This window comes from Scleropages formosus, chromosome 18 (genome assembly GCF_900964775.1).
Source record: "Scleropages formosus chromosome 18, fSclFor1.1, whole genome shotgun sequence".
Lineage (NCBI taxonomy): Eukaryota > Metazoa > Chordata > Actinopteri > Osteoglossiformes > Osteoglossidae > Scleropages > Scleropages formosus.
In genome coordinates, this window is record NC_041823.1 from 7671820 (window position 1) to 7695916 (window position 24097).

The window sequence follows — 24097 nt, forward strand, 5'->3', positions numbered from 1 at the left end:
ATACAGGTGGTCCCCGATTTACGATGGTTCAACTTGCGATTTTTTCCACTTTACGATGGTGAGCTGGCGATAGACATTCAGTAGAAACCATACTTTCGAATTTTTCATTTTGATTTTTTCCCAGGCAAGCGATACGCGGAGCGACACTCTCTCGCGCTGCTGGGCAGCGGCAGTGATCCGCATCTCCGGGTCTGCCACGCAGAGGTGTGTATTAGGTGTATTAAATGCATTTTTGACTTACGATGGGATTCGGGGAATGTTACCCCAGCGTAAATCCAGGACCACCTGTACTGTTTTTTGCATTTTTTCGTGGCACCTTTTTCCATTCAGGAATTAAATACTACTGCCGGCTGAGTCCTCTGGCACTTTGTCCACTAAATGAGTGACTTTCGCCTGTCCCTTAGTGACCAAATGAAAAGCGAACGCCTGTTGACAGGCTGTAAAGAGCTGAATGAGCCAGACGGACAGCAGACCCCTGTTCTGCATTCTGCAAGGTGGATTTCCTCCGTTTTTTCACAGGGAAAATCGCTCCAGTGCTTAGAAACCACAGTGTAGGTGGCAGCGGCAGCCGCCCAGGTGGAACGGCCTGGAAAATCCTAAGGTGTAACTGTGCGCCCACGAAGGCAGTAAACACACCTAATAGACACACACCGCCTCCGAGCACTTAAAGGAAGCCATTTATCTGTCTAAAAGCTGTTCTGGAGGTCTGAACGCACAATTCCCTTAAGCTGTTTTCTTTTTTCCGTTTCTGTAGTTTAATTTCATATGTGGTATTCCTTCAAAAATATAGCAGCTGTTAAATGGCAAACAACTGCAAAGAATGGCACTGACAGCACTGCATAGAGGCATAAAGTATTGTTTAGTATAGCTTTTTTTTTTTAATCGGTTCTCAGCATTTAGAAATTGTATTGCTATTTTTTTTTTTTTACACAAATGCATGAAAATATTTTACCGCGATGTAATTCTGAGCAAAATTCAGTTTCTGCCAGGCACTGAGGCCTTTAAAATGCGCACGCATGCAAAAAGCCTTTAATCCGATTTCATTGGCGGAACTCTTTTCTTCGTGGAAATGAAGAGTGGCAAGTCGTGAATTTGCTTTCGAAGAAAAAGTCCGGATTTGGAGCGGTTCTGAGGAACATGAAGTGTTGACTATAGTGCATATGTTAAGATGAACGCATCTATTATGGAATAAGGATAATCCACACGTAATCGGGAGCCCTGCTGCAAAGGAACCAGCAATGATCATTCCAATAAATCACCTCACCTTCACATCTCGTGTCAGTCGAGGTGCTGTATGTCGGTATTACTTGCCCTTCTCCTGCCATCTGTACCCCCACAAGGGAAACTTGCAATGCTTGTCAATGAAAAACTGAGTGCAAAAGCTCAGCACTTCTCCTGAATGCATTTACTCCTCTGTTCCTCTGCTATGGGGTGGCATGGTGGTGCAGCAGGTAGCACTGGCTCCTCGCCCCTCCTGGGCTGAGGATTTGGACGTAGGTTTGAATCCAGCTTAGTCCGTGTGGAGTTTGCGTGTTTTTCCCGTGTCTCCGTGAGTTTCCTCCTGGCGCTCTGGTTTCCTCCCACAGTCCAAAGACATTTTTTTGGGTGAACTTGTGACACTGCCCTCAGTATGTGTACGTGTGAGTAAGCGTGTGCAGGCGTTAAATTGTTCTGTTGCGCGGATGGATCAATAACTTTAAGTAGCTTTGTGCAGAGTATCTAACACTGGATGTGGTCAAGGGCGTCACTCAAATAAACATTAATAATAACAAAGATGATACGTGCAGTGCTGGGTGCTGCTTCCTGTATGTCAGTAACATGGTCCTAGGGGCCGGTGTATCACCGCACTCCGCCTGCAGTAGTAAAGACATTTGGAATACCCCACAAAGTCCATCATACAGCTGTTGGCGCTGATTGTGCTCCTGCTCTCCAGCGGAGGAACATTTAAGATGTGAGGCCTGGAATACAGAGTCAGCTGGGGGTGATTACAGGTAATATGGCGAGGACAAAAACACACCACAGTTCACGCCGAGTACGTGATGTACCTTAAGAGTAATACATTAAATGGCCGGCAAAACTGCCTGGATGATATTCAGCGTGCATCTGGGGGAACATAAATGTTTAATAACAAAGCAGGAGAAATATTCTTGGAGAAATGTTCCATCACTGGATTGGGTGACTTGAAGATGCTGAATGGATGACATCCTCATGTTATACACGCAGAACTTTGCGCTCGTGTAAAATCCTAAGAGACTCATTTCTGGGTGTTGAACACTCCTTATATTTTTTTCTCCCATGCCCATATTTTAAGTGTTTCTTTTTGTATAACATGAGTTGATGGGGGTGAAACTGTGGAACGGAGCAGGACTGTACGAGGTAGACAACCTCTGAGCTCCCAGAGCTGCTCAGTGGCACTTTTCTCATGATAAAGACCAGCTGCCCTTAATTTAACAATTATAACATTATATAGGGCAGCTGGTCTGGGGCTGATGGTAAATGAAGAATGGATGGTGGTTGCTCCTTGGTTCTTGTAGTGGTTCATATATACACATATACATAACGGCCACAACGGTGCATATTGATATAGGCAGGCGTTCTTGCTTTTTAGGATCATTTTGTATTTTTCTTGATGTGCTTTCAAGGGACCTTGTCCCCCTTTTTGGTTGCTCTTTGGTTCCATAAAAGCCATTTTTGTTGGGAACGCATCTTTGTCTCGGTCCTGCCCCTACAGCTGCCTCCACCCCAGAACCGCTGACCGATGTTTATTAATGACTCACGTCAGTAATAATTCACAAATGTCATGGACATTAAGTAGTTCTGCTAATAATCCTTAGGTTTTTCATGGGAGAACTATGCTTTCTGAAACATTAATTTTCCATTTACAGTAAGAACCACAGAATACGATGCACTACCGAAGGCTGTCTCTGTGGTGGTGCTCTTTGAAAGGGCTCAGAGTAAGCAGGGAGGTAAACCACCTCGCCAGCATTCAACGAGCATCCTTTCAGCCATGAAGAATTAATCATTAATATTTCAGGGAAACGTTGCGTCACGATCAAAGCAACGTCTCCAAGCGCTCAAATGGTTGACAGATGTTCACCGTCTCTCAAAAAAAGGGGGTGGTGAGGAAAATCGGAACATGGTCAACCCCACATTATCTACTTACCCAGCTGTATAAAAGGATACATCGTCGTAAAAAGTTTTAGAGAAAAGTATGGGCTAGATTAATGAATAAAGAAAATATGACTTCAGCATCTAGTACATATATTTCCTATTGTCCTTTTTGTTTCCAAATCCACAGATGCGACACATTTCCATCATTACTCATAAACATTGTGAAATTAGAAAATGTGATCCATGTTTATCTCATATTGCTGTAAATGATGTGAACACATGGTGATCATGATGTAGTGAGGTTGTTGTATTGTTACTGTGTGAAAACGGAATTATATATTGTTCAGACACTTCATAAATATGTAATGTCTTTATACCAGGGAGAGCATTGAAAGGTAAAGCAGCTGTTTGCAGATGCATCTGCTCTTGTATTTTTTATAAGTCACCACTATTTTTTTTTTTTCCCCAAACACATTCATTAATTTTCCATGTTTATTAATCATCTCCAGAGAGCACACACACACATCATCTGAATCCGCTTGTCCCATACAGGGTCTTGGGGAGCTGAGCCTAACCTGGCTGGAGGGGGAGGGGACACACAGGACAGGACGCCAGTCCACAGCAAGGCACCCCAAGCGGGGCTCGAGCCCCAGACCCACCGGAGAGCAGGACCCGGTCCAACCCGCTGTGCCACCGTGCCCCCTCCTCCAGAGAGGGAAACGGATCATTTAAAACACATCTAGCCCACCCAGCACATCTCATGACAATGTTTGGTAAAACCCATGGGAATCAAACCCCTGATGTGTCTTCTATAATTTCCAAAGTTTAACCCAAAACTGTAATAACAGAACAGGATATTTATTACGTATTATGAGAATTTATGTAAGCAAAGCCTGCAGGTCAATGGACTGAGAATGAGGACCAAGCTCAAAGAGAGGATAAGTTAATGAAGCGTTTTCTGCCCAACACAGTTCTGGGTCATTTGTACTGTATCCATTTCGAGCAAATTCCATAATGCAGCAAGAGTGGGGTTCGAACCCGGGGCCATAAGTTCAAAAAGTGACAGCTTTAAAAACTGAAGTGCCTACCTGCTGGGCCTGATCAACTAATTATTGCTGGAAAAAATTAATGAGTTTAGGTTTGAGTCCATGCTGAGAGCGCCCTCTTGTGGACCTTTTCTGCTTCGCAGAACAACATTGACACCACATGAGAGGGGCGTGAATAATTAAACTCCAGCAGGGATGATGATGATGATGATGATGATGCAGCACAGGTTTCCAAGTCAAAATACTAACCCCTTGTACATTCTGGAGTAGAAGGAACCACTCATAACAGATTTCACTTGACTGGAAACAACTGTAATAAAAATAACTGTTTACAATGAAATAATTAGGGTAATATTTGGTAATAAAGCTGAAAAATGTATAGACTTTTTTTAATTAAAAAAATTTAGCTGATGCCTTTGTTTAGGGAAGTTTACAGTGTTAGAGACACTACCCTACTAACAAGCATGCACCTATCCACACTACAGAGCCATGCAACACACACCCCATCATAAAAAAAAATGCTGCACTGTTGAGTTGAGGATTGTTATAGAGTATCTTTTGCCTGTAAAATATAACTCATGAAAGATCACCTCAGACCATCTGAGGGCCTCGTGATCGTCAAACACACTCAAATTGGCAGATGTTAATTGACTGGTGTCTGTCTCATTCACAAGGAGTTTCATGTAACACAGCTACTTAGCTTCATATTTAATGCCTGATACAGCCATCCCCTTTGCTCATTATGTAATCATCACTGATAATGTCTATAATGAGCCTCTTTTATGCAAATAACAGGAAATGAGCCCTAAATTACACACAGCTGTTGTCTGAGGAAGTCAGCTGAGGAAGATCACATCATTTTCTGTATCACTGTTACGCACCTGTTCTGTTCCAGCCTTCTATAATCTCTTTTTTTTCTGCAATATTCCAATTTTTCTTATGTATTCAAATTTGTCACTATAGAAAACGGATGTAGCTCTTCCCCAGAGAGGTTCTGCTTTATTATGGTAGTGTCATAAAATACTTTGCTTTCAGTTTCCTGGTTATTTTGGGAGCTTCTATACTCAATCATGATCTAGTCTGCTGGTTTTACAGCCGCCTTTCAGACAGCCAATGATTTATTCTTAGACGCCCATGTCCCAAGATTTCATGTGCAAATGAGTTCAACACAATTAATAGCATGACTGTAATATATGCTGATCAAACATTATAAATGAGAAAAAACTGTAAACACTGCTTGACTATTGCATTTGCAAGGCAGGATGTTCTCAGTGAGAACAGCAGAAAAGTGTAAAGTTTTTGTCGGGAGCAAAAGAAACGTTATACTGTTATGCTTCATCTTCGGTATAAATATTATAGGAAAAGCTACTTTGAATACAGGCTGGAGAGAGACAACTGCTGAGTGTGAAATGTCCAACATTACAATTCCGATATAAGGATGACATCATAGGAAGTGATAGACAGACAGACAGATAGATAGATAGATAGAGAGAGAAACGCAGATATATATTATAGGCTGCAGGTCATTAAGTGGCCACTAGGTGTCACTAGTACTTTTAAGTGAGGAATTCAAATAAAATTTAAATTCGAACCCTTCTTAGTTCGATAAAAAGGTTATTTTCTCGCTTATCGATAAGCAATTTCTCTTCGGCAGAATTGTAAATATGGTGAAAACTACGGATTGTCTTCTTTCTTTGTGTTGCAGTAAAACGTCCATCCATGATGATGTAATAACTGAGCGAATACAGTACTGCAGAGTAGATAAAACCTGGCTGTTATCTATGATACTAAATTGTCGCGTTATATATTTATATATAGTTATAGATATATATTCTCACCAAATGTCTACAACGAGTAGCGCTCCGTAAGGTTAAAGGCTCATAACAACAATAAGTTGTTCCAGCGCGACCAGTCCGACGCTGCGCCCAGAAAGAAGCAGCAGCAGCAGCCGCACAAAGTCAGAGGCGGGGCCAGACGGGAGCGCGCCGCTGTGGGTGCGGGGACGCGCAGTCAGCTGCAGTGGCTCGCATTGTGACGGCGCGCGGACGGGAGCTCTCCTGCGGAATCTGTGCTCTGAATATTTGGATTTTTGTTTTTATTTTTTATTTTTTTTTTTTATTTTTTTTTTAAGGGGAAAACTGGGCGCTGAGACTCCGTTCGGCATGCTCGCGGGAACAGGAACATGGAGCGCGTCCCCGTGCGCTGTGGAGAGCGGGCTTTAACTGGGATTTAAACCTCCTCGCGCTCCGCGTGCCCACTCACGAGCGTGTGTGTAGTTGAGCCTTTCTCGCGGTCCGGTCCCGTCGACGGGAGCTCCGCGAGGGCGGTGCGCGAGCGCGCGCTGCTCCTTTCGGTTTGTTACACGGTCAGTGTGTAGCGCTGCGCAGTTGGAACCCAGTAGGGAGTGGGATCGATTCCCGACTTCGGAAGCAGTCCGGGTGCGAGCGTCGGAACATGGAGGCGGTGATGGAGCGGGAGTGCAGCGCGCTCGGGGGGCTTTTCCAGACCATCATCGGCGACATGAAGGTAAACGCAAACGCGCGCACACACTCGGACGGAAGCCCAGTGTGATTCACACCTCTAGCTGACCCTCCACACCCCGCACCCTTTTCTTCTTCTTATTTCCGGTTTATGTTTGCAAATTAACTTCAGGGGGTTTCCTCTCAGTAAATGTTCATGAGTTCTCGGGTAACGAACCAATACCCATCTGAACAGTGTAAACGCCGGGACAAACGCTGTGGAACACCGGCGGTAGGGGGTAAAAACATGACGACGACGACGATGATGGTGGTGGTGGTGGTGGTGTAATGTGCAGAGCGATGATGTCCGCAGGAACAGGACGCAGTCGCAGGTGGACGGGATGGACCCGCCGTTCGGTCCCACCGGTCCTTCCGATCCGGCCCGTTATGGACCGACAGGTTACGAGGCTGACTAGTAGTAGGTAGCTAACTAGTAACTAAGTTAGTGAGTAAATAACGGCTGAGTTCGCGGCTCAACAGCAGTCGCGTTTTGACACCGAACCTCTTTCTTTGTTTCTCGGTCGTGCTGTGAATTTTTGTCGGCGGGACCAAATTTGTACCGCAAAGACCCTCGGATGAGCGCGACACGCAGGACCTAATTAATTAATAACGGTACCCGTATTAATTCCAGGGCTGTGTGTCGGTGGGTGCGCTTCTCCTCCGCGTCTCTCCAGCGCGACGCGTCCAGTGTCCGCTAACGGATCTCTATAAATAGACTGCGCTTAAGCCAACCCCCCCCAAAAAAAGACCCTTTTTTTTCAGTCAGGTATTTCTGGAAATTAAATGTGGCTTTGGAAACGCAGAATCACCCACGATGTGAAGGACCAACCTGCTCCCTCACTCTTGTTTATATACAGTAGTAACATATGTAACACACACACACATATATGTATATCATGGACAAGGCTGCATAAAAAAGTGATTCCAGGTTCTGCGTGAGTATCGGGCTGCACTCCACACCTGCTCCATGGTAGGGGAATGCTGAAAATTGGCCCCCAGGGTCTGCATGAAGAGCCATAACTGAAGATATTAATCATACACACATGCAAAAAGTGTCCTAATGTCAACATGCATTCATATACTGTATGTCGGACTGGTTATTGCACCTCCCTCTTATGTTTCCCTAAAGGAGTGAATCAAATGTGAATTGTTGTTGTTATTAGACACTATGTATAATACAAATGTGAAGCAGGTAACGTTGTCAGTAGGTTTCCTGTAGGAGGACCTTAAGATGTCCATGAACGGGTACGAGGGTGGTCTTGAAGCGTTTCGGGTGTGCGTATAGTTGTTACAGGCGAGGACAGTAGGTGGCGTAGTCTTTAAGGCTCTTTAAGTAACACACCTGCTGTAATACCCTTGATCAAGGTAAATGAGTAGCTTAGTGTACAAACCTCATGCTGTCAGTTGCTTTGGAGAAAAGGTAAACTGAATAAAATAATACAGGACACCAAAAATTAGTGTTGTGTGTGTGTGTGTGTGTGTGTGTGTGTGTGGTTTTTTTTTTTAAGAAATCTGTTGTAGCTTCTTAGTACTGTGGAGCTGGCCATTTGAGCGGGTGGGGGGTATATGAGCTGTAATGCGACCTTTTTGTCCAAGCGGCATACGTACATGACCCCCCGCCCCAGCTGATTATGAAAAGCAGTCTGCTGTGCGTGTGACTGTTATCGCAATCACCTACCCATGTGCCCTTTCAACCAAATGATGCTTCCATAGGGGTGTGATTCATGCCCCAGTTGGAACGGTGTGGGTCCCAGCCGGGTGGGCGTCTTGTTTGTTCCCCCCTGACGTGTCCACACCAGTATTCAAAGGAGCTCGACGCTGACATTGTCTCCATAGAGCACAAACACCAGGTCGATGGGTCCCTTACCCCTCGTCACAATCTTTCCCACGTTGTCACGGTAACGGCCTCCCGACTGGTCTCTGCTGACAACAAAGGAAACCCAAGTGATGGAGCACTTGTTTTACAGTTGGTTTCCCTGTCTCTCCCGCGTGCTTTTTCAAAAGCGGCTCAGCTTTGTCCATTTGCACATCTCAATATGTTGCATTGCAGGGTGTCATCGGGGACTTGATTCATCACCTTCGGGCTTGCGGCTTGTGACCCTGTTCCCCTCGCTGCCCCGTTCCTTCTTTCTCTTTTTTTCCATAGCCTAAAAAAAAAATCAAAGCACGCACTCGTGCCAGTCGATGAGGGTCAGCCTTTAGGCTGCTGAAGTATTAATGTTGCAGAAAGTCACATTCCTGAAGGTCCAGTTGGTGATGCACCTTTGAGCACATAGCTGTGTGTGTGTGTGTGTCGTCAGTTCCACAGTTGCCTTTTTGGGCAGCTGAGGCTAATACATCTATTCATTTAGCTGATGCTTTTCTCCAAAGCAACTTAGTGTTGAGGTTACAATTATTGACCCATTTATACTGGAGCAATTTTAGGGTAAGTACTTTGCTCAGGGGTACTACAGCCGGAGGTGAGGCTCGAACCTGCGACCTTTGGGTCCAAAGACAGTAACTCTAACCACTAGGGTACCAGCTGTCCTAATACTGCAAGGGTAGGGTCAGCAGGGGGCATAGTGGTTAAAGCTGTTCACCTTGTACTCAAAGGATCCAGGTTCAAATCCCACCTCCAGCTCTAGTACCCTTGACCAAGGTACTTACTCTTGCATGAAACAGTTAAAATACCCAGCTGCGTAAATAGGTAATTCGCTGTTAATAGTTTAATGTATAAACGTGTCATTGTGCAGCGTTTTGGAGAAAAAGCGACAAATGGTAACAAATGTATGTACAGGTGGTCTGGGTGGAGTGTACAGTGCTGTCCTCCCCAGCAGTGTCCCCATCAACTGAATTGTCCTGTCTGTGTGCGGGATTGTTCTCAACCTGTCGCCCACCCCCCACCGCCACTCCGAACATTATTAATAACGCGGAGTATGTGGGTCATCCTTTCGCGCTGACCGCCGTCGTCCTGTAATTTTAAGCCGTTTCTCCCGAATGTCGAAGCGCAGCGTGACATCTGCGACTGAATCGATGCACCGAATCGCTTTATCCGGAAGTTGCTGTTGCGCGGTGGGTTTCGACCTTGTGGCCCGAGATTGGATCCAGCGTGGAGGGAGCAGCTCGTAGGTGTGTTGATTGATGCCAGAGGGGGAGCTCCAACTTTCTGGCTGAAACGCATCTCTTTTTCCTCCACAGAGCAGCTACCCCATCTGGGAGGACTTCATAAACAAGGCCGGGAAGCTGCAGTCTCAGCTCAGGTGAGCAGATCCTACCCCCCCCCATAATTTCTGGGCAGGTGCTGCTCTGGCCTCTTCCTATTTCTAGGTGCCGTAAACCATCAAATAGCTTATGATGTGGATGTCAACACTGTGGACTTTAAAGGGGGGGGGGGAAATGTTACAAGCATTATTAGTGATAACTCGGATATGTATTTTCATAATCACATTTCAGGATTCCGGCTGCACGTTCAGACCTGTATTTACCCTACTTTATTAACCATTATTGGCTTTGTTGAGGTCACCTTTATACTTTCTGCCCATATTTATGGGAAAGGTGTGGCTGCCCCCCCCGGGGTGTTCTGGGGACGTAGATGGAGTAAAACAGGTGCTGATTTATATGGTTCCGTGTGAAGACAATGGAACTGTTTAGACCTGATGTCACACATCTTCCTGTGATGCAGTGGGAAGGTTTGGGGAATTCTGTCAACCGTTAGGTGTGGTGATCACTAAATTACAAGGCAGACTGCCTTTTTTCTACGGTTTAAAGTGACTGTTGTCATCAGGCTGCTTGGTAAACGGATTTATCCCAAGCGGAGTTCTGCTTATAAATACAAAGGCCTGTATGTGTAGTTTCACCTGAACCCGCTTACCATTTTTTGCGGTGAATTTCCACGGTGTAGGTCCAGCGACGGAGCAGGCTGGGGGTGCGAGTGTGGACCGCGTGCCTGCGGTTAACTCCGGGAGAAGGCGGAGCATTTTAATGCGTTTTAATGTCGGCGTAAATGACGTGGGTGATGAGTGGATCGTAGGAGTTTGAGCCGCGAGGGTGCATCTATTGGCGTAACTTGTTTCCCCGAAGCCATCTGCTGCAGACGGTGTTGTGCGAGATGTGATGTTGCAAGACGTGTCGCGCGAAGCTCCAGCTTCTCGGTGCGGCACTCTTGGCAGCCCATTCTGTAGGGCAGGTGGCCTTCTTTATTGTCACCGACCTGTCGACTCTTATAGTGGTCGATGAACTTGGTTCAGAATACAGCCTGACCGCAAGGTGACCGTGAATCCTGTAGGGTCACCTGCATTGCCACAGGGCCACCCTGGACTCCTGCTGGATGGCTACAGCCATCTCTAAGTCTCATCGATGGTAATCGATCGTGATGATCTCCAGTATGCTTTGGTCGTACCCCTCCCGCAGTATGGGTCGGGATCCCCGCTGAGCCGAACTGTGGACCTCAGCAAGGGGCTCTTGGAAAGCCTCTAATGAACTCCAGAGTTTAGTGCTCTATAATTTAGCTCTGCCCTTCCAGCCCAGCTAGGAAGTATCCTAATTATAGGAACATCTCGGTCGTTCAGCTTTTAAGTGGTGAATTATCAAGCTGTTTTTGACTTATTTTTGACTTTTAAGACAAGTTAGCATGTAATCAAGTCTCAGAAGGTCTTCGTTTCGAAGTGCCGCATCCTGATTTTTAAGGGAACTCTTATTTATGTCTGTGCTGATTAATATTCAGGTGGTGTTTTTGATCAGTTAGATGAAGACCATATGTCAGGGACCTAAGGTGATTTTTTTTTTTTTTTTTTTTTTTTTTGTTAGGTTGTGAGGTCAATGCCAGAGAGAGTTCATCCTGAATTTGTACAGCAGCTCTCAGTATGGGGCGGGGGAGTAGCAAAAAAAGTGGGGCATTAGATATCCCATCGGTTGGCTGCATTTGTCCCCAGAAGTGCTTTTGTTTAATGGCTTATTGTGTATTTGGCGTCAAGCGTTTTGGTTTCCCTGCTAAGCTCCTTTTGGCCTTTTTAATAGACCTCAACGTGATTTTCTGGAAGCACCCTGTGCACGCTCCTGCCGAAAATAACTTTAACTAACAACAGAGTTCGTGTGTGTATGTGTGATGTCATGACCTTCATTCAGACCACGCGTCGTCCAAGTGCGCAGATGTTCTCAAGGTTTGTTTTGGCTACACGGTTCAACACGCGCAGCACAGTCTTCTGCAGAAGGGACGTGTTTGTCGAACACGCCTGATGGGCCACTTACGCTTTTCCGTGTTTTCTTTGTGCTTGGCTACTGTTCTAGGGTTTGCATCTATTTCCAGCAGGGTAATGAACCTGTCGAGGCCTTGAACTCACCCATTACAACATAATGCCCCTGCTCAAAAACTGTCTTGACTGGAAAAATAAGAAATTCGAGCTATTTCCTGTTTATGAAAAAACTGTATCCTTGGGTCTGTGAATAAAAGTAAATGAAAAATCCTGATCGAGCTTTCCGTAGCTCTGTGGATCTACAGTAAATACAAGTAGTTTACTGAACATGCGGCGCAAAGTTTATTTCTTGCCAGTTCGCGTTTGTTCAGACCGTCTGTTCAGCGAAGAACCGATTCATCATCCCGCTAATTATCTTCACTGAAGTTGTATTATGGTACTTGAAGCCACCCACAGACCGAGAGCTTGAAAAGAGTTTAAAAGAGTTGTACCGATGTCCCTGGAGACCCCACGCGCACCTTGTCGAACCCGCTCCAACCCCAGCACTTCAGCGACCAACTGCTGCTGTACTGCTTCTCTTTCAGGACCACGGTGGTGGCCGCCGCCGCCTTCCTGGATGCCTTCCAGAAAGTGGCCGACCTGGCCACCAGCACGAGAGGTACGTAGATGTTCGTGGGGGAAAGGGGAGACCCCGGGGGTGGGATGTACGGCAGGTAAACGGCTCCCCGGGAAGGAAAGCTAACCGCGCAGGTCAGCGGCGCGCCTTTTCCTCTCCCGTCCGTCCACCCGCTCCGAGGACCTGCCCTGCTTTCCCTTTCCCCTCGCCGTAGAGGGCTCGACGCCAACGGTTCTTTCGTTATCTGCCGCACGTAATTTCCTTCCATTTTCATATCCTGAGAAGTGAAATTGTTCCAGTACCTGTCCGATGGATAGGTGGAGAATAAGTTCAGGTGAGATATTAAGAAAAGGATGCAAAACAATTACCGCAGCCATAAGAAACCATGTGTTGTCGACAATTTTGTTTCAGTCATTTTTTTTCCTTCTAGAAAGGGCCCAAATTAATCGAAAATAAAGCAAAATGGCCCCGATGTCTTGTGGCTTCGGGCATCTTCTTTATGTTGGAGCCTCTTTGCGAGTACGCTTCCGTTCACACGACGACCGCGGTACATCGCAACGATCGCAGTTTAGAAGGATATTTTAAACCTTGGCATTTACTTGTCTTTCTGATTTGTTCCAAAACTGGACAGGTACAGAATTTGAGGTAACAGCTACAATGTACCTGACCCACCAAGTACGGAAAGTTGCTATCGGGCCTTTCCGTGCTACCGCTCTACCCAAACGCTCTGGCCAGCGTTCCTGCCCCTCCCCCCCAGCTCCGAGATCGAGCGGTTTTGGATTAGCTCCGCGGCGTTATTGGCGGCAGGCAGAGGAACCCCTCGCCCCTCTGGCGCGAACGTGAGCAGGGGGAGCTGTTAATGGCGGGCGCGGTTTGGCCTGTGCCGAACGCAGAGGAGAGATTTGACAAGGCGCGGCTTTTAACATCTCAAGTATGAGATTTCTTCTTTTGGTAGGCTCTCTCCCGAGAGAAATGAGGCCCCGTTGAGAGGGGACGGCGACACCGACTTGGACCCGCTTCCTAGACGGCCGTTTTGCGCTGCGTTCGGAACTCTGCGGTCTGCCAGAGCTCCGCGTCTACTTTAGCTTAGCTTGTTGCTAAAGTTGCTAATTTCCGTGGGGGACGTGCGCCGGGTGGGAAACGGGCACATCTGCGGCGCAAACGAACGGTGTTGCGAAAGTGCTTCGGCTGTGGCGCAAAGCGATGCGTTTCCCAAAGCTTCACGCCAACGCGCGGCAGCCCGGCCTCGTTTGCAAGCGCGCGCCTCGCGCTCCGTCGCCGACTTCCCGCGTCCGTCCGCCTGCGGCCGGTCCACAGTTTACACCGAGGGGCTTCCAGCGCCAAGGATCCGCAAACAAACACGCGCCAGTTTCCGTGGCTCGTTGGAAAGCTTCCCGTCACCTGTTCTTATAAGAATTTCTCCCCCCCCCCCCGCCTTGCCCCAGCTGGCAGTGGCTAGGATGTGTGACGTGAGCTGGGAAGGAAAGGCCCTGGTTAATCCTCATGCTGTAAATCCTCCTGGCTGCTGTTGGAGGTCGTTTTGCTCCTGGTCACTGATCATGTGGGTCTGTAAGGCCCTGCTGGGAATTAGACCCCCGGTGTGTCGGCTCCACCCTTTCTGTGTGTGTGTGTGTGTGTGTGTGTGTGTGTGTGTGTGTGTGTGAGGCTACGCACATCTGGTGTGTGCGTGTCTGTGCTTTGCAAGTGGAACTGGGATAAAATCCTTAAATTTACTGCATGTGTATTTTGAGTCACTTTCCCCTCTTGTAGCGCTCAATGGTGCGTGGAAAATAGTCCAGGAACAAGAGCGATACGGTTGGCCTCCCGTGCCGTAATGGCTCCCTTTCGGCTCTGCTCATCCCCCCCCCCCACCCAAAGTGATTAAAGACCCATAATCTGACCTCTGCCTTTTGCGATTTTCTTAGCCACGCCATGTGTTTGTGATTTTTAATAATTGTGTTTGCCGGGCTGATGTACCTGCTTTGCCCCGGTGTTTGTCTGCTTGTTGGAGGGTCGTGGCCCCGAGGCTGACGTTATCGCCGATTGCCTGTGTAATGGCGCTAAACTGTAGGACGGCCAGATGAAAGGTTTTCCAAATGCCGCTGTTGCATCTAATCTGATCTTCGTACGATTTCGGCGCAGACTTTATCCGACAACGATTCTGAAAGCATTTTAACGGTTTTTAAGAGAGGCTTTTATCGGCACTACCTTCTTCGCCGGCTCCGTCCTTTTTATCCCCCGTCCTCCCTTTTTTGTCTGCTGTGAAATTACAGGCGTCGCTTCGGGTGTCCGTTTGTCCGACCCTGGAAAATATAGGATGGCTCAGAATGGCCCGAAAGGGTGAAGAGAAACGGTTTGCAAACCATGGGGTAGAACTCATCCCAGCTCCATGACATCTGCACTGAATCTGGCAGAAGGGTTAGGGTTAGATCTGCCACCTTGGGACTCATGTCCCAGGTTTAAATCCGACCTCCTGCTGTAGTAACCTTGAGCAAGGTACTTAACCTGAAATTGCTCCTATTTATTAAAAAAAAAAAAAAAAAAAAAAAAAAAAAAAACAGTAGTACGTAAATTTTCCAGCTGTATAAATGGGTCAGTAATTGTAAGAAGCTGAATGTTGTATGTTGCTTTGAAGATAAGGCTCCCGTTCCTCTCGTCCGTTGGTCAGTTAGGGATCAGGGAGGAGACGCTAACCAGTCGGGGACTTCCAGTGCTTTACGTCACATCTCCAGGGCACGGTGCGGCTGCTGGCACCGTGTCCATGGCAACGATATGGAAATCCAGGTTGCGGGGTGGGGTTGGTTAACCCACAGTGCATCTGACTCATATTCTGTCCTCGAAATAAGCGCAGTCATCGCAGAATAGCTTCACTGCATTGTAGCCCTGCGTTCATCTCTATCGGGTCCTTTTTTCACCAGGTTTTTTTTCAAATTTACCCTGGTGGTTTTTTTTTTTCTTTTTGTGCATGTTATTCCCTTTGCTCAAGGTGGTGATTGTATTTTAATAATGGCTCTTATTCTGTTGTGTGTGTGTGTGTGTGTGTGTGTGTGTGTGTGTGTGTGTGTGTGTGATCGGTTCCAGGGAGGATGTGTTGGGGGCGATTCGTGTCAGAGCTTGTGAATTTGCGCTTATGGCTTTCCAAAATTAGGCTTTTATGAAGCAGATGAATGCGACATCATTCCCATCAGCAACACCTCTCATTTGCTGATGCCGAGAGGCGAGGGGAAGCTCGAGCGCCAACTGAGCCTGCTGTCCTTAGTTTCAGAACACGGCCGGAGAACGCGATGAGATTCACGCACACATCACACACCATACGGCAGATCGCAAGCCTCACTCGAGCTGTTGGCGTCATCGGTGACGCAGAACGGACTCCGCTTCTTGCGCCCGGCCGGCAACAGGGGAAGGGGGGCTGGTTCTGATCTGTCAGGCTTTGTGCAACGGCTGTCGCCATGGCAACTGCAATCCAGAAGAAAACATCGGCGAGCCGGGACTCACGGCGGTCCCTTTCCAAAGGTGAAGCCGCAGGTTCGAGGGAGATGAGCGAGGCCAGCAGCGAGTGTAGCACTCGGGCATCCAGCTCCCCTTTGCCCCGTATTAAACTGGTTCTGCAGTGGAAATTCAGAGCTTTGCCCATAATTCCCTGGCATCATTAAAGCAGGATTATGTGAAAACGGTGAGACGGGGATTAGATTGCCACGTGGTGGGCGTCCCTGTAGCACTGCTGAGAGGTGAGGCCATGCCGACCTTTGGCATAGCGACAGGGTCCCTGGTTAACCGGTGGTCCGGTGATGGGCACAGTGGGTAACTAGTAGTCCAGTGACCCATACCGTGGGTTACCGGTGCTGATCTTGAGAGCGATGGGGCCGCCCCCCCAAAGCTTTATGGATATGACATGACGTCAATTTGTAGAAATGCATCTGCTGAATTAATAAATTATATAATGTGCATCTGTTGAGACTGTGTTTCATAGCGTGGAATTTTTTTTTCTTAAATTCAGTTCTGACAGTTTAAAGTTCTGAACTGCACAAATGCTTTTAAAAATTTTTTTCTCCATCCTGATTTTTCTAATGTTTACGATCGAAAAAAAGTCCCGGAGTGACTCACAATGATGTTAGTGTGAAAGATCGCAAAGGTGTATAAGCCGTTGGATATTTTTATGGGGATGCTGCGTGTCAAATTATCAGGGCTGGAATTTGATCTTAGGGGGCACTTAGAAATCCCAACTCCAAGTGGAACACACCGCTGGGCTGTTTTATGAGGTTAAAGAAGTTTATAGGTCATCTGTCTACCTGAGAACAGCTTTCTCTCGGTTTGTTCTGGAAAGATCCCATTATGCAGACCCGTTTGTTGCCTGTAGCTAAATAACATGCTGAACAGGAGCTTTTTGTGGTGTATTGCGGTAAACGGTGGGGGGGAGGGGATGCCATTTTAACAGAGAACTTCCCCCATGTCCATGAGAAGCTGAAGTAGCTCGGATTTGAGGCTCACTGAAATGACAGTCACGCTGTTGACAGGCCGTCCGCAAGAAGCATCATAGCAGCTCATTACCCCCCCCGAATCTGGTTGTGTTTTGATGGAAAGCTGAGCTACGTCCAGAAGAGACATGGATGAGCGCGAACTTCTCATGGGACTGTGGGATGATGGGTATATTTTCGTGCGCCCAAATCTTTGTTTTCTCTAATCTTGTTTTTGTGGGCAGGAAGCCCCCCCCCCCCCACTACCAAACCATCTGATACAGGTTGATGTGCTTCCTCATTTGCATTCCGTACAGACAATACCACGTTCTCCTGTTTCCTTTGCCTTATAAAATACCGTACGATGGGACTCGTTTGGGCGACTTCAATGCATTTTGTAAGGAACTGAAGGCTTGTTTTTAAACTGTTCTGCTTGTTTCGCTCTTTGTTGGGACAAAAGGAATAAAAATGTAAATCCACTTTGTGCTTGACTGGGAAAGAGCAGAACAACGCACGGGCCCTGGGTGCGGGTGAGGTGCGTCAACGCGGAGCCCCTCGTAGTTTAGTTACTGCCTACATGAGTAAGGATTCTACTTCTGGCACCTTGGGTGGTCTTGGGGGGTCTTTGTCAAGACTCTGGATGTAGGGAGATGAAGGTAATCTGCATGAAGGTTTTGGAAACTGTAGGTCAGCTTCAGCTGTTTCAAGGGAAATCCTGGAGAACAAGAAGAGAACATCGAGCTGATGTTGGAGTCGCAGCGGGGTATAGAGATGGGGGTTTTTGTTGTGCGTCTTTCTGTTGTATTTCATTAACTTCGGGATGTAACCCTACATGTTCCCGTTTCTCAGGTTACTGGGGGGGGTGCGGGTAGTGCCATAACAGATGCAAACTTGGACCTTAATGGTTCGGTTCAAATTCCAGCATCTGACTTGTTGTGTAACATTTGGAAAGGAACTTGATCTAAATTGCTATAGTAAAAAGGTGTATTAATGGAAGATAGTATAAATTGCTTTGTACAAAAAATTGTAACTTCCTTCCATTAGAATATGCACATCTGTACCTTCTATTCATGGATGTTAACTTTTAACTGTTGTATTTTTTTTTCCCACTGCATCACACCCTATGCTTCCATAGATAGACTCTGGACTTCCGCAACCCTGCACCGAATAAGCAGTTATTGATAACGGATAGAGATCTTTCCACTGAAATATCCAGCGTACTGGAGGGAATTTAGTTTCTGTTAATTACCCAACCCTACTTTTTAAGATGGATAGTAATTTGAATAGAAACTTAGTGTCGATACCAACTAGGATCCAGGAATTTTAAACTTTCCTGTAGTCTAGAGGGGAGAAGCGACTTGCCAGGTTCTTGGGCAGTGAAGTCCTACTTACTGTCCCATGATGGAAGTGCTGCAGCTCCGATGGGTATCGGACCGGTGGCACGTGGGGGGAGTTGGGTCAACAAGGGCAAAGGTGCAGCAGGGAATTTCAACATCATTCTGGAACACGGTACACTGTTTACTTTTTCCACACTCCGTGTTTCAGGTGTCAGTCAGCTCTGAGAATTGGCTGAACATTAACCACGTGGGAAGACCTTATTTTATTAAATGTTTTTTTTTAAAAAAAATAACTTAAATTCAAAATCAAGATGTACGGTTTGGGTTGGAATCTTTTTTTTTTTTTTTTTTTTTTTTTTTTTTGCCCCTTTCCTAGTCCTAACATTCAAAAGCTCAATTCCCTCTCCCCTCCCTGTCCACTCCTTACTTGTAAAATCCGTTTGAATCCGTTGCTTTATTAATAATCCGTATTCCTTTGTGTCTTTGGAAGGTTTTGAGGCAGATTCAGCATGATTTGTTTACCGCAAGGCCATTAATTATTTCATTTGATCATTACAGATCTCAATAAATAATTAAAGAGCGGCTGGTAGACATCCTAGAAGATTCAGCCAAGGGTATATTTTCTGGGGGAGGAGCGCTGCTTGGGCATTGTTGAGGCCCGCAACGCAGCGCTTTGACACCGACTTCCAGAAACACTGGGTGTGTGTTCAGGATCTCGCACAAATGCAACCGAAAAAGCTGCACCGGTGTCCTAGCAACTCAGGATCTATACCGTTCGGAATGGGCCGAGCGGCCCCTCCGTCGATGGCCGTCTCCTTCGGATCATATTTTTGAGAAATGCCAAATTCTTTCCTGTGGCGCGAGTCAATAGGCTTGTGTGTGTGTGTGTGTGTGTGTGTGTGTGTGTAAGTACTCTGACTTAATTATGTGCCATTGTGCGTCAATAGCGCACCCTATTCTGTGCGCTCGGGCTGCTGTACACATATAACAGTGGGCTCTTTGTGAGGGCTCCCGGGACCGGTCCCCATACCCCTCTGTTTGACCGTTAATGGGGGCTGATAAAGCCCAGCTGTGCCGTCCAGCAAGCGGCATCAGAACCGGCACGTTGAAAGGAAACGGCGCAGAGCTGCGATGCGGAGGGGCTCTTATTAAAGATGCTGGCGGAGGCCATTATGGGCGCGGGCGCCCTGCAACGGGGTCTCGGATTCTGCAGCAGAACTGGAAATTGCTCGGGGGGAGGGGGAGCGCTGTTTAAGAGACGGACTAACAGCCCAAGGCCATTTCTTCATATTAGAGCGCAGTGGAAAGTCAGATAAGCTGGAAAATGAATAAAATTTGGTCACTGGTTTCTGTTGTAATTACTGTTATATTTCAGCTGGTTCTTGATGAATTCAAATCTGAACAAGAAACCAAAGAAATTCCTCTAAACCCTTTGTGTGCAGTTGCCATCAGCGTGACCTGAATTAATATTAATTAGTGACAATTAATAATGCTAATTACTGTTCATTAATTCGTTTGGCTGATGCCTTTCTCAAAAGTGACTTAGGTTTGTATACTAAGCTGCTTACAAGTAGTCACCCATTTAGACAGAGGGGGAATTGTTACTGTATTAAATCAGGGTAAGCGCATTGGTCAGTGGTGCTATAGTTGGAAGTGGGGTTTGAACCCAGCCCCTTGTGATTGCAGGTTAACTGCCCTAACTGCTATCCCATCTTCTGCCCGAGCTGGAGGATTTTTAAGTGTTGGGGCAGCTGGTAGCGTAGTGGTTAGACCTGCTGCTTTGGACCCCATGGTCACAGGTTTGAATCCCACCTCCAACTGTAGCACCCTTGAGCAAGGACCTTACCTTAAATTGCTCCAGTAAAATTACCCAGCTGTCTAAATGGGTAAAAAAAATTAAGTCACTTTGGAGTAAAGCATCAACTGAAGGTATAAATGTAAAATGTCACTGCGATGTCATTGTCACTTAAGGTTTGGAGTAATTCGGAGTGCACCGTAGCCCCTAATGAGCATGGCAAGTGTGGCAAAGAGCTCTGATTAAATTTTAATGGATCACGCCATCGAAAATAAGCAAATTCACTCCTACTCTTTGACTAAAGAGCAAAGAACAAAGCGCTTGGGCTGAGCCTAGTTAGCAAGCCAGTGTCAGGTGATGGTGGGTGTGTTGCGCCTCGACTCGTACGGTGCCCCAGTCTCCGTTTCCCTTGGCTCGAGTAAAACGTGGGCTTTCTCCGTAAGCTGGCGGTTCGGAAGCCACGGTGCAGTGAACTGCGGGTCAGCCTGCGTCCTTCCCCTCTGTGGTGTAATCCCAGCATGGGAGTCGAGCCCTGTTTGTTGTCTTTGGGTCCGAACGCGCCTCTCGCACACAACCGGCTATACGCTCGGGGACGGGAAGCCAAAGGGTCAAACTGACAATCCCCTTTTGCTGGCTTGAGAAACCTCCCTCCACCCCAAGCCCAAAAATAAACACTTTGGTTATTCCAAAACACACTGTTTCATGTTCCTCCACCCTCCCTTTCCCTTGAGCCATTTTTTTCCAGACTTGACTGGGTAACGGTGACTGTTTTGTCCCTGGGATTTGCTTTTCCTAGAAGCGATGTTCCATCTTCCCTTCAACGTGACGGTAATTTGCTCCCGTGCGACCGTAAACCTCAACCGGACATGCTCGACGTGACTGCGGAGCGCTGTCGGGACGGCAGGTGGCGCGGTGGTCGGCGCCACTGCCTTGCAGTCAAAAGGCTTGGGTTGGAATCTCCCCTCCTGCTGTAGTACCCTTGACGAAAGTGCTTCCCCCAAACCCATAAAGTGAAAATTACCCAGGTGTGTAAGTGGGTAAATCACTGTAAGCAGCTGTGTACAAACCTAACACTAAGTCACCCTGAACAAAAGCTTGAGATACATGGATGGATGGATAAATTGTGCGTTTCAGCAATTCCTTTGAACACGACTCAAAGCGTTACGTTGCTGTGCGTGTGATCTGTCCTCGAAATGCGTCTAGAAGTGTTTGTGTCCTCAAATATGTTCTCGATCGATCCGTTGACGACCGATCCATCTTGGCTTTGCCACTAATCCATCCGGCGCCACATTATACAGGAACAAAAGGATTAGTTATACTTGTCATCTTCCTAATTGCTAAAAATTGCAGTACAGTGCTACTTGAAAGTATGTGAACCGCTTGCGTCCCTTAGTTTTACCGCGAAATGGTCGTTTAACGAGAAGCGGTGTTTCTCGTGCGATGACCGATTCCGTGTGGAGCTTTAGAGGAAATCGTGTGTGTGTGTGTGGTTGAAACGCAAGTAGCGCAGGTGCAAGAATAAGTGAACCCCAAGTTGCGTCAGTTAAACCGAGCAGAATCGCTTGTGTAAATCATAACCGTTGATTCATTTGTAAATTTATTTCAAGAATTAATTTAGATTTTATAAGTATATTTTAGTATTTTGTGCAAGAATAAAGACCGTCCCTGTAGGGTTCGCATACTTCTCTGTTCCGTAGTTGTACGGATCTAATACAGTAAGTCACTTTGGAGAAATGCCTGAGCTAAATGAATAATAACTTAATATTTTGATGGTTTAATAATTCATATTTGCCTGTCTTTTGCCTTCCAGTAGAATCCCACCTTCTGAAATGGGAGCGAGGCACCTACCGAGCTCATCAAAATGCTAATCGGCCTACATAATTTATCTGTAGTTGAAGGGGGCGGGAAAGGGAGACGACGACGAGAGGAGAACAAGGGGAGCGGATGAACTTGCGCGATAACGTCCTCGCCGTAAACAAAGCCCGAGCGCGTCAAAAGGCCCTCGGAGCGGCTCATCTCGCTCACCCATCTCTATGCCTTTCTCCGCATGCATTACACTGGAGCACAATGAGGGAATGGGGTTGGGTTGGGGGTTGGGGGTTGGGGGGGCACAAAAGCATCACACACCAGTCTGTGTGAGCGGGCTTTTGAAAAATGAACCATGGCAAATGGCTACGGGAGCGGTCAAACCCTGCCGCCGCCAGCTGGTTCGAATGCGCTTTCAACCAACCAACGGCCTTATTTTAGTTGGTGCGTTTGGCCTCTCCTTTGACGCGCCGTGAAGTTTACTTTGTAAAAGTTGCCGAGCTGTAGTTTTTGGGGCCTCTGTGCTCTACGCACGATTTATCCGCAATTATTATTTTACTGGGAACGTGACTTCTGATTCCTGTGGTGAACGCGGGGGAAAACGGTCAGCACGAAATGAAGTCATTTCGGAGGGGCTTTTTCTAATGCGTGTTGGCCTAAGTAAGTCTGCGTGTGTGAGAGAGAGAGACGAATTCATCGAAACTGTTTCGGAGGACCGGAAGCAGGGTTTGAATACTTTGTGGCTCTACGGGTATTAGTTAAGGAATCAGGATGCAGAGAAGGGCTGGAGAGTGAAGCTCGTCGGCCTGGTTTGAGGGAAAATGAGAGCAAACTTTTTTTTTTTTTTTTTTTTATGGAGGTCAGTAATTGAGGCGAAGGGCTGCCTCTGTGTTCAGCAGCACCTGTGACGCTCTCTCGTGAAGAGGATGGAGTCTCGGCAGCGTTGTCGTACTAAAGGGTGGCACCCTCTGTAATGGGCAATCATAATGGCACCTTTTGGACGGTTAGCAGCCAGCTTCCGCTCGAGTCCCGGGTTCGAATCCCCACATCTGCTGTAATACCCTGGGTCAAAAGTGCTTGCCCTGAATCGGTAATAAGAATACCATGCAGAAAAGATGGGTAAATGATTCAACGAATCTTCGTTTTACACTCCTATCGCTCCAAGTCAGTTTGGAGAAATGTGAGAAACCGCTTTTTTCCTATTTGAAATCCGTAAGCAGTGTTAAATAATTTGACGGTTTCTCCCTTTTACTATGCTCTTTCGTTCAGAAATAAGTCCAGGCTTTTTTTTATTAACCTTATTAAAGCAGAGATCGGGCGTCGAGCGAATGCGCAGAAGGGAGATGGGTGTCGGTAATATAAAAAGGCTGCTGCCGACCCATTTCTGAACCCGCTTAATTGGAAGTATTTTAATTGCATCCATTTTTAACTGAGGTGACGGGTTTGAGTCTAACCACCTTATTTGATTTCATGGACGAAGATTCACTTACCGTCCGCATGACCCTCCTCACGGTGCCCCCTCTTCATCTTTACTGGGCTTTTGTGACAAGGCTCTCTCAGACACTGCTGCTTTACGAGGCTCTCCGGGTTCTTCTGGGAAATAACTTTACCGTGGTTTATTTTACGGAATGTAAATATCTTGAGCAGTGCTTAGAAAGATGTAAAGTACTTAAAAATCATCTGAGTGCTACCTGCTGCGCCACTGTGCCACCCACGCAAAGTAGCCCATGGCCCCATTTGGGCACTGGCTGCCGCCACCTTGGGTTTATGCGCGCAGTTCTCCATTAGCTTCGGCCCTCTCTGAAAGTCCTCTTTCCGAAACATGGTACGGTAAAACGGCACACTCGTTGCGTAAGGTAAATGGTGTGATGTCCACATCTCGAGCGCTGAAATCAGTGCTCTCCGTGAGGGCTGACCCCTGCTTTACATTAGCTTTGCCTTACATTTGGCGTCATTTAAAGGGCATCTGAGAATAATTGGCGTAGACTTTTACCATGCTACTACCACCTGTGTTGTTGGCTGCATTGATTTTATATCTACAACAGCCAAGCGAAGGAATGCAAGCCAATGTATTGTATCATTTGGCAAAGGCTTGCAGATTTGGTATGTTCCGCTTCTGGAATCCAACATGTCCATTTGGTACGCTGCGAGCACCACGCCTGCGAGATGTTGGAAGTTGGCCTTTCTTTAAGGCTGGGCCGGTGCCGTTGCGCGCGCCGTTGCCCGTGCCGGTCGGTGCGAC

General features: G+C 47.0%; 1 protein-coding gene across 7 annotated transcripts in view; it reads left to right on the forward strand.

The window, feature by feature from the left end:
* Nucleotides 1–6087: 6087 nt before the first annotated feature.
* Nucleotides 6088–24097, forward strand: part of LOC108940657 (protein MTSS 1-like) — a 52931-nt gene continuing 34921 nt past the window's right edge. For 3 of the 7 annotated variants that reach the window (XM_029246091.1, XM_029246087.1, XM_029246089.1), the window contains exons 1-3: nucleotides 6091–6683; nucleotides 9854–9915; nucleotides 12432–12505. In XM_029246091.1, coding sequence (XP_029101924.1) covers nucleotides 6612–6683; nucleotides 9854–9915; nucleotides 12432–12505 — 208 coding nt within the window. In that variant the 5' untranslated portion in view covers nucleotides 6091–6611. Of the gene's footprint in view, nucleotides 6684–9853; nucleotides 9916–12431; nucleotides 12506–24097 lie in introns of all 7 variants that reach the window. The other 4 variants (XM_029246088.1, XM_029246086.1, XM_029246092.1 and 1 more) reach the window with 4 other exon arrangements.